A 17,094-nucleotide genomic window follows, 5' to 3' on the forward strand; every position below is an offset into this window, starting at 1 on the left:
ATTCATTCGATCCGAATCATTCATTTTTGTTGGCCATAACGTGGGATCATTGAAATTAAAGAAATTAAAGAAAATGGTCAGAGTGTCAGTTTTGGACCCCCCCCCCCTGTCCTGGGACAATTGACCCGTCTGTCCCCCGTCAGCGGGCGTGCCTGCAGGTATCATTTAGTTAAGAAAATTAGGAATCTCTGCTATTAGATGCTTTACCTATACCACAAGGTTAACTTAACCTGCTTTACTACTGAACTTGCTTCTTATCCTGGGGGCATTCCATTTGTTCAGGGGGGCACACTTTTTAAAAAAAAAAAAACATTTTATATGCTTCAGGCTGAACAGTGGCTCTGTGACTATTCCTACAACGCTGAGAAAGAAATTCTCAATAAAATCCAAAAATCTAAAAAAATCGAACAAACAAAAATCAATAGTGTAGTCAGTGTTGTCAAACTGGACAGGTTTTCACCCAATTACGCTTATTTTGAACACATTGAGCTGGAACAAAAATAGCTTATGGGCAGGTTGTAGACATTTGGAAGATTTTCACAACATTTGTTGGGCTTTTAGAAAGATTTTCTAACAAAATATATCAAAATAGTTGTCTGTCTTGAAGAAAACTAAAGGCATTTTAATAAAATGCCATCTCCTTCAACTCATTTTACTGATAAATTTATTCTTTAAATAAGTCGAATCTGTTGAATATGACATCATCAATGATAATATTGATTGTTATAATAAAACAAGAAAAGAATAATGGTTAATCAAGTGTTTGATCAATGTAAACACCCATGAGGCGTTGAGTTCTACTGATCAACTTAAAAATATTTCATGGCTGTGAAAGAGAAATGTTTGATTGAACTATATTCTGTAGGAGAAATTAAGTTTATATTAAGGTAGATTTACAACTCATGTTGGGAAGCTATTGATGAAAGTTTTCTTTTTTTCCGGTTGATATATCATGATTGTTAAAGTGATCTTGTGTGTTATTTGGTTGTCTGACTGTACATTTTGTGCGGAGCCTTAAGCGCAATTTTTTTTCTTTGTTTCAGCGCAGTTGTGTGCTAATGGCATGTTCTTATGTGTTTAATAGTTCTGTGCTTTTATCATGAGAGAGTTTGAGATTTGGGCTTGTTTTTTCTATTAAGTTTATGCTGGTTTGGGCTGGAAACCATCAGTGAGATACAGCAACCTGTAGCACTGTGTCTGGACTCAGTCAAGTATTAGCATACATAAACATGAGCGCTGGTGTCAGGCTGAACACAGCCACAGCGTCTCGGACCACAGCCGAGACGCGGCGTCTCTAAAGCCTTAATGTCTGACCCAGCAACCCGCCCCTCTCCACCTGTGATTGGTTAGCATGTTGCCTTCAGTTGTTGATTTGATTGGTTGAATTGTATGATTGACAAATCAAAGATAGTGCTAATAGAATGATGGCCACTCCGAGGTAAAAACAAAACAAATCCGCTTCCAGTCCAGGCACGGCTGGCTCAGCAGGCGGGCACGGCCCCCCAACCGCCGGGTCTGCCTGTTGATGGTGATGAACAAGGCCAGTCACTGGGTAAAAGTCGCAATGAAAAACGCGTGTACCCGAGCTGAAGTTTGTGAGACACGGAGCTACAAATATGAATTTTAGACCGGAGCGTACGGAGCTCCGTACGCTCCGGTCTAAAACAGACCGGACCAATCTCTCTGTACGTTACGCCAGGCTAGTTGGCTTGAGCTCACGGGAGAGTTTAACCCTGCAACAGTTTCTTCTGATTCTGCAGCACAGGACTTGAGTGGCACCGCATCCGCAGCGTCCTGAACCCCAAGATGCTGAAGCTGCGGGAGGTGTCGGCCTACGCCCCCATCATCCACCAGGTGGTGGGAGACCTGCTGGGACGGGTCGAGCTTCTTCGCCGTCGCAGCCTGGACCAGGCCACCGTGTCGGACCTGGCCGCTGAGCTCTACAAGTTCGGCTTTGAAGGTGGGCGTTTTGGCCGGTACAGACTTGGTAGACGATTCAGGCGGAGCGGACACTGACTCTTTCCCCCCTGCAGGTATTTCAGCCGTCCTGTTTGAGACCAGGCTGGGCTGCCTGCAGGAGGAGATCCCTGAAGACACCCTGCGCTTCATAACTGCCGTCAACAACATGCTGACGCTTTCCGACATCGTCATCCTGTTGCCCCGCTGGAGCCGCAGCGTCCTCCCCTTCTGGAAGCGCTTCGTCCAGGCCTGGGATGACCTCTATGGTGTCGGTATGTACCGCAGAAGTGGACGAGCCTCCGTACCGTCGTGCTTTCAGTGGAGATTTGTTTTGTTCTGCGGCTCAGAAACTCGTGGACCGAAGGATGGCTGAGTTGAAAGATCAGGTGTGCAGGGGTGCGCCTGCGGGGGGGATGTACCTGACGTACCTGCTGTCGTCTGACAAGATGAGCAGAGCGGAAGTCTACATAAGCGTGACGGAGTTGATGCTGGGAGGGGTGGACACGGTGAGGACCGCGCCTCATGAATGTCTGGTTTATGAAGAACGCTGTATGTTTGTCAGCAGGTTGCACATAAATACAACAGCATGTGAGGTAAAACCAGACTAAATCAAATGCAGGATTATGAAGATCATTATCTTATTTTGCAGAATAGTTTCTTTGTGAGGGAGGATGCTCCCTGCACCGTCTTATCTGAGGTTTGTTTTCAAGTGTGGTTGCTGCATGCTTCTGCAGACATGTTTGTGCAGACATGTTTTTGAAGATCATTATCTTATTTTGCAGAATACTTTGTCTTTGTGAGGAAGGAAGCTCCCTGCACTGTCTTATCTGAGGTTTGTCTCTAAGTGTGGTTGCTGCATGCTTCTGCAGACATGTTTGTGCAACTCACCTACGCAACCCAACCTACTTTCCTCGCCTTCAGTCTTGTTCTGATGCAGTGGTTCTGTGACCCTAATCTGTAAAACTAAACAGGAGGGCTGTGAAAACAGCATTTTCTTTTTCTTTTAGAAATGTAGTAATTTAATCTAAATTTTTAACATAATGATCTAACACTCCAGGGTTTTAAGAAGATAGCACACTAGTTTGTGTATCAAATACCGTGGTTGGTTTCCATAGCCTATAATTCCAAATGTATCATTTTGAATACAAATATATGTATTTGTATTCTCTATGTCTTCAACAAAGTCAGTATTTTTTCCTGAACATACAATTTACAACATAAAAATGAATATATATTTACACACCCTATATAAAAATGCAGAAAACGTGAGGAAAAATAATTTCTTCTGGTCCAGCGTATCAATTATGATTCAAAGCAAATCTGAAAGCCTGACTTTTTATTCTTATTTTTTTAAGCCACCAACTACGATTTTCTTTTTTATAAAAATGTCAAGTTTTCTCTCAAGCTACGTTTATACGGACAAAAGTACTTGGAATAAATGGCTGATCGGATTAAAAAAGCGTTGTGTAAACGAGCCAATCAGGATATTGTGATCGGAAAAGACGACCCAGTATTCAGCCAGACAAGCTAATCTGTTTGAGAAGGTTTATTTATGGACAGGCTGGTGTGTAATAGTAACAGGGCAAAACGGAGCTCGTGGGGAGTGAAAATCAGCTACACAGGGGTTAAGCTGGCTCAGATGTCAAAGAGGCAAATCAGGTCAGTATCTACAGGTCAGTCAGAATAAAGCATGCTGGGTAAAACTCACCGAAAGGCTCGTAATGATCTGGCAACGAACAGAGGATTGAGGCAGGTATAAATAGTGAAGTGAACAGAGCAGAAACTAATTAAGGGTGGAAATAATCAAAGGGAAGGTGAAATGAACCAAACTGATTGGTTAGTGACTGGTGACAGGGGAGTGGCAGGCCAACAGACTGGGAGGTGAAGTGAGCTGATGACTGAGAAGTAAAGTGCAAAACCGAATCAACACAAAAAAACAGCCTGAGACAGAAACTAAAACTAAGATAGAACTCAAACCAAAACAGAACCTAAACTAAGACATAAACTCAAACTATGACACAATCGGCATTAAATTGTAATCGGATGAGAAGGGTGGTTTATGCCGATTGATAATCTGATTGGCATGCATATATAAACGCTTGTCGGGATCAGGTTATTCCGAATGAGGCAAACTGACCCGAGTGCGCATGTGCATCCGACATAAAGGTGCTCCTGAAACAACCTTTCAGTTTGAAAGATTAAAAAGAAGCTTAAAGTTGTTATTTATTCACTAACGTTTCAACTGTAATTAGATGATCGTGCAAGTGCAGCGTGGGCACTCGTAAGACAAACAAACTCATGCACTCCTGTTTTGTTTACCGTTTTGTGTTGTTCAGAAAAGACTGAAGTTCTTCTTCTGCATTTTTGTTGTCGTCTTTTCGAGGAAATTTGATAACTGCGCATGTCAGAGTGGTTCTATTCTGAATATAAACTATCGTGGTGATCGGATACATTTTTTTTAGCTTTAGTTCTTTAATCCAAATACATTTCAATCCAATCGTGAAATGTTGTGCATGTAAACAAGGCTACTGTTACCTGTACCAGGCTTTAAAGGGCTATTTGAGCCGATGCACCTATTGTGTAAAAATTAGACGTTTAAGTTTTCCTTTGTTAGGAAGTTCTGATCAGAGATGAAACAAACGTGTAAAAACGACAGGATCTACCATGATGGGCTGATGAACTTGAGCTAAGAGCTGACATTAATTACAAAACTGGCTGTGTAGTTAGAAACGCTGTGATAACAAGTGAAATCCAACCTGATTTCAAAATAGGAATCAGCACTGGGGGTAATGTTGTTGTGGAGAAATGTCACTAAGCAGTAATAGAGGTGTGGATCTGCTTGCCTTGCCGTTTTGCTTCACCTCCAATCAGCTATCCGTGCTGAGAGAAACCCTCGGTATGAGTCAGAGTCCGAGCATTTCACCAGGCTTCTCTGCGCCTCGGCTTCTTGCTGACAAGCCCGGACCTGCCGAGGAGGAGCTGGAACAACAAAGAAAAGACGTTATCTTCTGGTTACAGTGTTCAGAGGCTGAACACAGATCACAGGGTGACGTGAGGGGACCACAATCCCCGCAGACAAGATCAGGGCAGAGCAGGAGCACGCAGAACCCGTCTGGCTGCTCGCCCAGTTTGGGCTGAGGGAGAAATGTGGGTCATTCCAGATGTGGTAGAGATGAACTTCAATCTGGGGTCACAGGGTAAAGAAAAATATGGAGCTGAAAAACAGCAGCAATCATCATCAGTTATTGCAGCCGTGAACTGCAGAAAATACGGGCAGATCGGCTCCTTCTGAGTTTACTCTCTGCTCCTGTCAGGATGAGCTGCAGCACGTTATGAGGCGGAGGGATATTTCAGCATCACTTAGTTTAGAGCCCAAACAAGCCGCTTCACTTTCAGAAACAAGCCCAAAAAAAAATGCGACCCGCAACTCACAAAATTTACAAGCGACTTTAAAAAAAAAAAGACCAAAGTCGTATAAAATAAGTGGGCTTCACAACAGTGAGCAACAGGGGCGATTCTAGGATCTGACCTTTAGGGGTGCTCAGCCCACAGTGTTGACTGTGATTCCTGGCATGAACAACAGGCTTTCCATTTTTAATCCAGGTGTAAGATTCTTAGAGTTGACTAATTTTTGAGCTAAAGCTCATCAAACAAGCTATAGGCCCACCCAAAGGCAGTGAAAACCAGATTGAAATGTTTTCACTTGATAAAACCTTGTGCATTTGTAAAACCTGTATGATGGCAATAGTTAGACTAGCTATATTGATAAAAGTGAGGAATAATTTCCCTAAAGACAAAAAACTAATTTAGCTTTCTTGAAATTTAATTTTCTCTGGCTTAACAGAGCAAAACGTGGTAGCCCACAAAAACCTTTTGCTGCACAGTGTTTGTCAGCTGGCTGAAAAAAGATCTGCTACTACTACACTTTCTTTATTGTCGTATTGCTTTGCTTACATGAGAGACAAATTTAGCAGTTTGGATATATACCCAGTTGTGGAGAAGCATATATATATATATATATATATATATATATATATATATATATATATATATATATATATATATATATGATGGCAAATCCTTCCTCTTCACGTTGGTAATCCAGCAAAATAGCCCATGGTGGATGATGAATCGGAAAGGTGAAAATACTAATGTTTTTTCCACTTTTACCCGATGTATTGTTACCTCTCCTGCTATGCACTTGGGCATTGTTGCTTCAACAATAGCTCTCGCGAATTTTAATGGTGAAGTCCTCTGGAAATCCAAAATATTTGTTGTTGATCGCAGCTGTGTACAACAGCTCCTACAGCTGCTAATGCGTGGCTAACTGCCGTCGGCTCTCCGCTTATCCACATCACAGGATGTGATGTCAGGCGGCCATTAGTGCCCATATTTGGGCAGTAATGACTGCCCCCATACACAGTGATCCAGACGACAATTTATGTTTTTATTTTCTTATTGATTATTGCTAAATTAATTAAATAACCACAAACGTATTCATTTTAGGTATAGCTAATGATCCCCTGATTTTTCCTTGTTGACCGGACTTCCCCTTTAAAGTTACTAATATTGATTTCAGAGTAAAATGGTTTTGACATAACAATTATTGATACTAAAAATAATATAACTTATCCTAGGTCTTTGTTTATTCCTGTCTTCTTTGTCTTGTCTTAATGGTTTTAAAGGAAGTGACTATAGTGCATGAGTCAAGAGGTCATTAAGTAGACAGACTCATAAAAGTTGGATACCGAGAAGATGCCCACACATGTTACTTATTAACTAGGTCCCAGTAAACAGTACATAGTCATACAAGATGTAAACAATTTACACATACTAAGAGTACTGAAGCTTAACCCATATTAAACAAAATAATAATAATGAATTTGAACATTAAAAAGATAATGAAATAACCCGAAGACTTCAAGTAATTAAAAATTGAATTAACAGAAAACAAATTAATTAATAAGAATTGAATTCAATGACAGTAACACTATCAGTTAATTAGGTAGCCAAATACTTCTTATTGATATTGATAGCTTTTTTATTGGTGTATTTATCAAAATAATGGAAAAAGTTCAAATGAAATTTATCTCAAAAGTGTGGGGGGGGGGGGGGGGCAAAACATACCTTTGGCCCCCCTTGTCCAAAAAGTGCCCCCCTCATTATATTCAAATCCCATAAATGTGGTATGATATACATGAGATGAGATACACATGAAATTAATTTGATGATAATCCACCTCTCCCCGGTGATGCTTTTTAATATTTCTCTATGATTATTTTTCTGGTGTAGCAACTTGCACACGGTCCCTAAGCATCTGCGGAGCCGCGAGGTCTGCATTGGGTCCAATGTAATTCTCCCAGCGCGGTGGGAGACTCGTTTTGAGGAAACTACGGTTGTAGCTCTCTGTCTGCCTTGCTGTGGTTACAGAGAGGTGTCTGTTTTGTAGAATAAATCATCCGCCGATTAGTTATTGATGCGGAATAGCCGAATCTGTGAATATCTTTCTAACTTCTTGGCACTTGGAACCCCATACCTTTTCCGTTTGACTAATTTAAAGTCCGTTACTTTTTGTTTCCATGTCCATCCAAAGCTTCCCATCGATCTCCTTTGTTTTCTCTTTAGGGTTGCAATATTTCTCCTGTAGCAAGATCTCTAAAGCATGAAAACCATCCAGTTTTTAATAACAACCACGTCTTCCGGATGTCTGATGCCGTTTCTCCGGTTTTCAACCGGGATATCGACCCCTGTTCTGACCTGGTTAGTCTACTTTAAAGTCTGCCTGTGTCTTTGTGAGTTGTAGAAAGCAAAGAACTAGTCAATTGAGTTTCTTCTTCAGAAGAGATAGAATTTTTTTACCTGGAAAATAATCATTAAAATCTTTTTAAATCCTACCTGTATGACCGTGTCTCACAGCTTTGTCTTGCGGTCCGACATTTCCTCATCTAAATGCGGAAACTACCTGTACATGTTGTTTCTTTTTTTCACTGTGACCCCTGCAGCATCCACTAGATGGCGGTATTGCACAAGAAACCCACAGACTGACCCCCATAGTATGTATGATTAATTGACTGACGCAGAAAAAACGCACCTGTTAACGAGCTAAATACCTGCAATGAAATCAGATGAACTGTGACACATGCTATGCTACTCCTTTATAAACAGACCACAGCAAAATAGTTCCTGCTTTAATCTGTATTTTAAAACATTTCAATCGGGTATTCGGTGGAGGTGTATAATAATTTATTACATTTGTTTAGTTAATTATTTGTTTTTTAATATGTATAAACATAGTATTACAATTATTGTGTTATGAGTCACATATGCTGAAGATTTAAAATGACGTATAATCTATTTTTATGTCACAAAACCTGTTTTTTAACAGCGGTGTACAAACCTTTCTTATCCACTTTATAATCCTAAATGAAGAATCTACATGTGACGCAGATATTGATGTACATGTTGTTTAAACTACGAAACAGACCAAACATTGATTCACATGTAATATTAATGTCATAGTTCACCAGCTCAGAGAGGAACACTTTGATACTTTTTCTTTATTCATTTATGGCTAATATCATAAATCAAAAAGCATAAAAAGATATCGAAAGATTTCAGCATTTTATTCTGGTATTTAACGTCAAGGCAGAGAGACTTTTATAGTTTCCAGAAATATCTTGTCTGAATGATGTGAATCTCCTTATGATGTCTACAGCTTCATTAATGCCATGATCCACCAGCAGGATCTGATCGCATCATAAAGTCGCTGTCTAAAGTTTTGCAACACATTGTGGTGAAAAGGTTTCATTCATCTGTACAGAACCTGCATTGTGTGGCACATCCAGGGTTGCGGCCTGCAGGGGGCGCCACATAAAGCTCCATCTGTATTAAAGCGCTGCACCATCAGCCGGTAACTCAGTCCTCCAGACACAGTCGCTCCTGCCGGCCTGCGCTATGGGCTGCCGGGCAGCTGCAGCCTGGCCTCTCCGCCTCCCTGCGCTCTCCACCCGGACACCGGCAGCGCTCCGGCCCGGAGCCTCCGCTGCGCTCTGGACCAGGAGGAACCTGAAGGTGCAGGCGGCCGGTGAGCAGGCGGGGAAGCTGAAGAGCGTCGCTGATCTGCCGGGGCCCAGCTGGTCCACCACTCTGTACTGGCTCTTTGTCAAAGGCTACGCTGACAGGGGCCACTTGCTGCAGGTAGGCCTGGCCCTGGCTCTCTGCGCGCTCTGATCCATCCAGTCCCACACTGTAAAAAAAAATCCGTTGTTTTTACGGAAAAAAACTGGCAGCTGTGGTTGCCAGAATAATCCCGTAGAAAATACTACAAAAATGTTAACAACATTACGGAACAACTTGTACATTTTACTGGGATTTAATGTACAATAAATGATGACTAAATGTACATTTTGCAATTATTCAATGTACAATAAGCAGTTTTAGGATGTGAAATTTACAAGTTGTTTTGTAATGTTGTTTACATTTGTACTGTATTTTTAACGGGATTATTCTGGCAACCACAGCTGCCAGTTTTTTTCCGTAAAAACAACAGATTTCTTTTTTAAAGACGTTTACATTTGTACTGTATTTTTAACGGGATTATTCTGGCAACCACAGCTGCCAGTTTTTTTCCGTAAAAACAACAGATTTCTTTTTTTAAAGATGTTTACATTTGTACTGTATTTTTTACAAAAAAAAAAAAAAAAAAAAAAAAAATATATATATATATATATATATATATATATATATATATATATATATATATATATATATATATATATATATATACACACACATACAGTCTATCTACATTGCTTCAAATTACTTCTAAATGAAAAGTCAGGCTGTAACAAACCACTCGTCAGACATTATACAATTCACAATAATGCAAATTTATTGTTGAAAAAATTATGAGAAAGAGATCATTAAAGTGTGTGTGTGTGTGTGTGTGTGTGTGTGTGTGTGGTTGCACTTGTGTTTGTGAGAGAGAGGGATTATGAGTGAGGTGTGGTAGTGAGTGAGTGAATAAATGTGAACCTTGTTAATAGCGAGCCACGGAAAAAGGTGATATAGGTGTTCATCGGCTCCATCACTTTGAAGGAACACCTAGGGGAATAGAGAAGAGAAACAAACACAATAATCTCCATTAGTTTCATTAGCAAAGTCAGCAATAATCAAAGATAACAGTAGCACTAGCACACATACCTTTTTAAATAGCTCGCCATTCATGGAGAGCTTGTGAATCATGGTAAAGGCTTGATTAAGATGCAACTGCATTGCTTCTAGAAGAACATCTAGATAAACATGGGTGTTCATGGTCACCTGAAGGAACAACTAATGGAATAGAGAAGAGACAGAAACACATATTCTCCATTAGTTTCATTAGTAAAGTCAGTCAATAATCAAGGACAGCAGTAGCATTAGCACACGTACATTGAACACGTGGGAATTATGTACAGTGCATCCTGAAAGTATTCACACCCCTCTCAATGTTTCAGCATTTGTTGCATTGCATCTCCTTCAGTCAAATAAGTTCATTTTTTTCTCCTTGATCTAGACTCAGTGATCCATAATGACAGCAAGAGTGTTATTGAGTGTTATAACATAGGGTGTGAATACTTATGCCCATGTGGATATTTCAGTTTAACGATTTGCAAAAACTTGTACAATTCTGTATTTTGCTGTCATTATGGGGCACGGATCCTAGATCAGGGAGAAAAAAAATTAACTTATTTGACTGAAGGAGATGACTGCAATGCAACAAATGCTGAAACATTGAGAGGGGTGTGAATACTCTCTGGATGCACTGAACATAATTCCCACGTGTTCATTCATAGTTTTGATGCCTTCAACAAGAATCTACAATGGAAATAGACATGGTAATAAAGGAAACATTGATTGAGAAGGTGTGTCCAAACTTTTGGCCTGTACTGTACCTTTTCAAACAGCTCGCCATTCATGGTTGAAAAGGTCATGAATCAAGTTACAGAAGCTTAGATTAAGATGCAACTGCATTGCTTCCAGAAGAACATCTAGAGAAACATATGGGTGTTCACTATCGCGGCCACTTGAAGGAACAACTAATGGAATAGAGAAGAGACAGAAAGACATATTCTCCATTAGTTTCATTAGTAAAGTCAGTCAATAATCAAGGACAACAGTAGCATTGGCACACATACCTTTTTAAATAGCTCGCCATTCATGGAGAGCTTGTGAATCATGGTAAAGGCTTGATTAACATGCAACTGCATTGCTTCTAGAAGAACATCTAGAGAAACATGGGTGTTCACGGCCACTTGAAGGAACAACTAATGGAATAGAGAAGAGACAGAAACACATATTCTCCATTAGTTTCATTAGTAAAGTCAGTCAATAATCAAGGACAACAGTAGCATTGGCACACATACCTTTTTAAATAGCTCGCTGTTCATGGAGAGCTTGTGAATCATGGTAAAGGCTTGATTAAGATGCAACTGCATTGCTTCTAGAAGAACATCTAGATAAACATGGGTGTTCATGGTCACCTGAAGGAACAACTAATGGAATAGAGAAGAGACAGAAACACATATTCTCCATTAGTAAAGTCAGTCAATAATCAAGGACAGCAGTAGCATTAGCACTAGCACACATACCTTTTTAAATAGCTCACCATTCATGGTCTGAGAGGTCCTGAATCAAAGTAAGGACTCTTGGATTCACATAGAGCCGTTTTGTTTTTGTTTGTTCCACTTTTGTCCCCTTCTCCGGATTAATAGAGAAGAAACATCTAGGTTAACAGAAGAGAGAAGAAACACATACTACTATAAATGATACAACCATCTCAACTAGTCAAATCAGTACAAAGGAAAAGACAAAAAAGGTGAGAATACGGGTTACAGTTTTCCATTAATTAAAGTTTAACTGGTAGGCGGGGAGCTAAGGGGCCAACCGTGAACCCCCCACATAATCCAACTTTAAAAAAAATATATAGATTTTTTTAAAGGTCCCATCATGCTTAACATGAATTAAAATGTTTACATTGAAAATTTTGCACTACATGTTTCAGGTAGTCAGTGTATTTCCAAACATTGCAAATTGCATTACACCTTCCCCTAGCTCATGGAGAGTCATGTTTCTGTAATGTGTTTCCATTGCATTTTCAATGTATGGAAATACATTGACTACCTGAAACATGTAGTGCAACCCAAAATGTTCAGTGTTAACATTCTGATTTATGCTCAGCATGGTCAGACTTTTAAAAGAAAGTTGGTTCCTTTGAATTATGGGAGAGTGAACCTTAAGGCCTATAGACATTAGACACTACACTCTGTCTATTGACATATCAATGTCTTTTTTTTTCCCTCTTGATGACAGACACCTTTGGTATAATGTATAGATTCCTAAGTTAAAGGACAACTTCGGTCAATTTCAACAAGAGCTCTATTGCTCATGCTACTTGAGACTTGCCAGGACTGAAGATGTGAGAAATTTTGGTCTAAATCCTATAGGTTTCCTTGAACAGAGAATTAGCACTGACAGCTAATCCATGGGGGCATAACTTTAAATTGTGAATTTAACACTCCAAATGTCAACGCCAAAGCTATACAACACCAGCTGACACAGTACAACACAACACTGTAATGTGTATGACTAGAAATGCTTAAAAAGTAGTTAAAAACAGTGTGTTTGTGTAAGCAGCCATATACAAAATTTAAACAAATGATATGATAAAACAGTGTAAAGTTCTGCCCCCATGGGTTAGCTATCAGAGCTAATTCTCTGTTCAAATAAACCTATACAAGTTGGACCAAAATGTTTTGCGTCTTCAGTACTGGCAAGTCTCGAGTAGCTTCAGCAATAGAGCTCTTGTTGAAATGGACCGAAGTTGTCCTTTGAGCAGAACATGTCATTTTGCCCATGAAATTAAATCGTTTTTGCTAAAAAAATACTCAGGCAATTAGTTTGACAACGTGTCAACATTATTTCATACATGTTATTTGATTCATCTTATTTCAGTTAGCAATGCTACAGAGCTGGTATCTTGACTAAGATGGTGGTGGCGATGGGGTAAAGGAACTTGGTTATCATGCCAGTAGCCACAGAAGTCAGGGGTTGAAGCTAGCCCCTAGCAAGGCACTTAACCCCATGTTGCTCTAGGGGAGAATGGCCCTGTAGGTATTTGTATGCACGTTGCTTTGGATAAAAGCCTGAGCCAAATGACTAAATAAATAGAACAAAACAATTGTACAAATTTACTTTTAAAGTAAATGTGCTTTGACAACCTGCCACATGACACTTTACAGATCTTCCCTCCACTAAATGTTTTTTTAAGTGTACAAGAAGTTCCTGCACAGTCTGAAATCGGTCTGAACACAGTGACATGGCGCAAATAAAACTTGATATAATGGCTGTGTTAGCATTAGCAAACGGCGCTGGGACATTGTGCTTTCGATAGAAGTGACACTTAAATGATGCATATGTACAAAATGTCTGTCTGCAGTCAGTACTCTCACACTTGAACACGCAGCATGGTTCGTTTCTATGAACCCTACAATGCAACACATAACCCTTTAACGTGTGCAATGTTCTCCCGCAAAAATGACAATGAATCATGGCGTGGGGAGCTAGAAACAGGCAAAATAGCTATTAGCTGCTAGCAGCCAGTATCAATGTGAAGTTGTCAGTTGTCCGCCTATCAGCCAGTGAAATCAATAAAAACGCGCCGTTTTGTTTCACAAAATTGTCTTTTGACTTAACCTGATGCTCGAACCAGAGACATTACTTACTCAAACTTGGTGTCTGTAAGTGCCACTGCCAGAGAGCCGAACACGCACGTGTACCAACCTAGCTAGTAACCACTGTGTGTGGGACGTTGACGCTGAAGCGCAACTAGAGCCTGTGAATGGGCGGAGCTAACATTTGAACCAAAATAATTTTATATTCTCCTGCAAAGAACAAAGTTTTTGTAAAATAAACTATTCTACATAGCAGGAATAAACAGAAAATAAAATTGTTTACTTACCAATAGTTGGTTCCATGAAAAATTCCAATATATGTAGAGCAGCAGCACCAGATGGCCATGGTTTGATTCTTCTTCTTCTTCTTCTTTATGAATTTTTCTGGCGGTTGGCACAAAACGAAACGGTGCATTACCGCCACCAACTGGTTTGGAGTGTGGATCACCATGGTTTGATTCCGCTGCGTTTTCCATTCAAATATCATCATGGATAGGCATCCCGTGTTAACTAGACCTACATAAAGCTCCCCTTTCCTAATTTATTCTAAAAAAAGGTATTGTCTTTTAAACACATTAACAGTTTTATTTGGTTTAGAGTTTTACGAAATGGTAAACGAAATTAGGTTAGGGATCAGACAAAGCGCAGCCCAAAGACCCCTTATGATGAGTACCATTAATGGACTCAGTGCTCCCTGCCTGTGGGATTCCAGAGGCAGCTGATGGGTATCGGCAGTCCAAGCGACATGCGGCTCGGGCGGTTGCCGAGGCAAAAACTCGTTTTATGAAATGTGCCAAAGAGCCTAGGCTACTGACTTTTTTTTAACAGGGCAATGATGTAATTTTAACTGTATGACTTTTTTTTTGGCATTACAGTTTATTTGTGCTTAAATTACATTAATTTGCAAATTATACAAAAAATTCTGATCTATTCAACATATTCTTACTGTAAAATGAACAGTTGTATTTGGTTAGGAGTTTTACAGTTTATCATTGTAAAATACACAATGCTTCATTGTTTTTGCATCTACAGTTTTTTTATGTCATGATTTTACAGGAATTCACTGTTAATTCTACGGATATTATTTACAGTGCAGAGTTTGGCAGGAAAGCGTCAACAGGAGTGACGTCATCAGCCTGAACAAAAAGCCTGATTGTTGGACCCAGCAGGTGGAAAGTTTGGCATCTAAACTGATCTGAGAGCAGCTTTCTGTATTTTGTTCCTGTCCTGATGTTATAGCAGGATAACATATTTTCTACTCTTTGTTTTTCTGATCACTGTTAAATATCAGTAATAAATATTATATATATTAAAATAAATATTTTAGAACAAATAGAACAGATTAATGTTTGTTTCTTTACCCAAAAGTTATCAAAACGATGAAGCTGGGGTATATGTTGAACCGAAAGATATTTATTAGATTCTCCCAAATTATCTCCAGAACATCAGATAATCAGAACATTGTTAAAATGACCCAAACTTCTCGGATTTTTATGACTAGTTAATTTCAAAGATGCAGGATTTAGGCTAAAAACGGAGTAATTACATGTTAACGTCCACTGAAAGCACAGAACTGACACCAGAACCAAGCGACGATGGTAGCAGGCCTCATGAAGCCGATGAGAGAACATGAAGCCGGACTAATGAGCAGTGAGTGTAGACGGCCACCAGGAAGAAGAGCTGGTGGAGACGCTCCTGCTGGGAACCATTGGACAACGTTGAATGAGTGAAGTGTGAGAAAACAGGTTTAATTCTCTGTCAAATAACTCTCATATCACTTATGCATTGACTTTTTCAGTTATTCTCTGCCACCAACTCGCTTTTTTCCACAGCAACAGCATCGTTTCTTATCGTTAATATTCTCCATATGTCTTCATTAAAGATTTTTATTTTCACTAGCGGGAAATGCCACTTCCAGGCTTCTTATTTCCTTTGAATAAATTGAATAAAATTAAAAATAAGGCACATTTTCACAGAAAATGGTTTGAATAGGGAATATATCTAATCATTTGTTAAATCCAAACGGTCATTTCTTATCAAACACTTTTGTCACTTTATCAGTTTCCTGGTCCAACCAAATAATACGCTGTTGGTTTATGATGCAATTCTCTGTGGTGCTTTGAAATTTCTGTCATTTCTACCTCAAAGTCAGGACCCTCTGCTCCATGCTTTGATCAAACTACCATTTATATTAATCACAACTCTATATTTATAAAGTTATACCTACTGATACAAGGTCCTTTAAGTAGGATTTAAACCAGTGGAGAGCTGTACCAGAGAGGCCGACCCAGTTCTCCAGGCGTTCTAACAGAATGGAGTGATCAACAGTATCAAATGCTGCACTGAGGTCCAATAGAACCAGCATGGTGGTTCTTCCACAGTCTGTATTTATATGGATTAACAGAGCAAAACGTGGTAGCCCACAAAAACCTTAAACACCTTGATAAGGGCGGTCTCTGTACTGTGGTGAGCGCGGAAACCTGACTGGAAAACGTCAAATCGTCTGGTCGTTGTTAAGAAGGTGTTTAATTGTTGAAACACAGCTTTTTCAATAATCTTACTGATAAAGGGGAGGTTTGAGATGGGCCTGTAGTTCTGGAGTAGAAGTTTGTCTAAATTGTTCTTTTTCAGCAGTGGTTTGATAATTGCTGTTTTTAGGGACTGGGGGAAAACACCTGACAGAAGGGACGTGTTTATTATCTGAGTCAGATCAGACGCTATGACAGGTAAAACTTTTTTAAAGAAAGCTGTGGGTAGAACATCAAGATAGCATGAAGAGGAACTTAGCTGCTGAATGATCTGCTCTAAGCTTTTGTGGTTTATTTGGCTGAATTGGGACATTTTGTCAAGATAAGTTCCAGTTGAATACGGCTTTGGTTCTAGAGTTGGTATGGATGTACAAACTGATCCTCTAATTTTTAGGATTTTCTCAGTAAAGAAGTTAGCAAATTCATTGCAGGCCCTGGTGGAGTGGAGTTCAGAAGTCACGGACACAGGAGGATTTATTAACCTGTCAACTGTGACAAATAACGCACAAGCATTATTAATGTTTTTCTTGATGATCTCTGAGAAGAAAGATTCTCTTGCATTTTTCAGTTGTAAGTTATATCTGTAAAGTCTCTCTTTATAGATTTCATAGTGAACCTGCAGTCTGTTCTTTCTCCACCTGCGTTCAGCTGTTCGACTCTCCCTTTTTTCACCTCTAACTGCTGGAGCATTTCTCCAAGGAAATTTTTTCTTCCCAGGAAATAACTTTATCTTTAACTGGAGCAATGCACTCAATGATGTCTGACACTTTAGACTGAAAGTTGGAGTCGTCGGATGATTTATTTCAATATTCTGAGCTCTCACATTGCTTTTGTAACATGAAAGAACGCTCTCAGTTCAGAACAATTTCTCTCTGCTGCTCTACATTTTTATGCAG

The 17,094-nt window shown here is 39.6% G+C and overlaps 1 protein-coding gene and 1 long non-coding RNA gene across 6 annotated transcripts; one reads left to right on the plus strand and one right to left on the minus strand.

Moving 5' to 3' along the window:
• The first annotated feature begins 1,700 nt into the window (after nt 1-1,700).
• LOC118557964 (sterol 26-hydroxylase, mitochondrial-like) lies at nt 1,701-2,551 on the plus strand. The gene is made up of 4 exons (XM_036128498.1): nt 1,701-1,960; nt 2,034-2,231; nt 2,302-2,465; nt 2,525-2,551. Exons 1-4 carry the CDS (start codon nt 1,807-1,809, stop codon nt 2,549-2,551), a joined length of 543 nt encoding a protein of 180 aa, XP_035984391.1. The 5' UTR covers nt 1,701-1,806.
• Nucleotides 2,552-9,894: 7,343 nt separating this feature from the next.
• LOC118557927 lies at nt 9,895-14,548 on the minus strand. 5 transcript variants are annotated; one of them, XR_004928126.1, is made up of 8 exons: nt 13,958-14,548; nt 13,722-13,880; nt 11,589-11,722; nt 11,364-11,492; nt 11,136-11,264; nt 10,893-11,036; nt 10,162-10,290; nt 9,895-10,062 (listed from the first exon to the last, which is right to left on the minus strand). It is a non-coding gene; the product is annotated as an uncharacterized LOC118557927 (long non-coding RNA). The 5 variants fall into 5 exon arrangements; XR_004928123.1 differs by lacking the exon at nt 13,722-13,880 and having other exon boundaries at nt 13,958-14,546; XR_004928124.1 differs by having other exon boundaries at nt 11,606-11,722; nt 13,722-14,546.
• Nucleotides 14,549-17,094: the final 2,546 nt, after the last annotated feature.

The sequence above is a fragment of the Fundulus heteroclitus genome, chromosome 24 (assembly GCF_011125445.2).
Source record: "Fundulus heteroclitus isolate FHET01 chromosome 24, MU-UCD_Fhet_4.1, whole genome shotgun sequence".
Lineage (NCBI taxonomy): Eukaryota > Metazoa > Chordata > Actinopteri > Cyprinodontiformes > Fundulidae > Fundulus > Fundulus heteroclitus.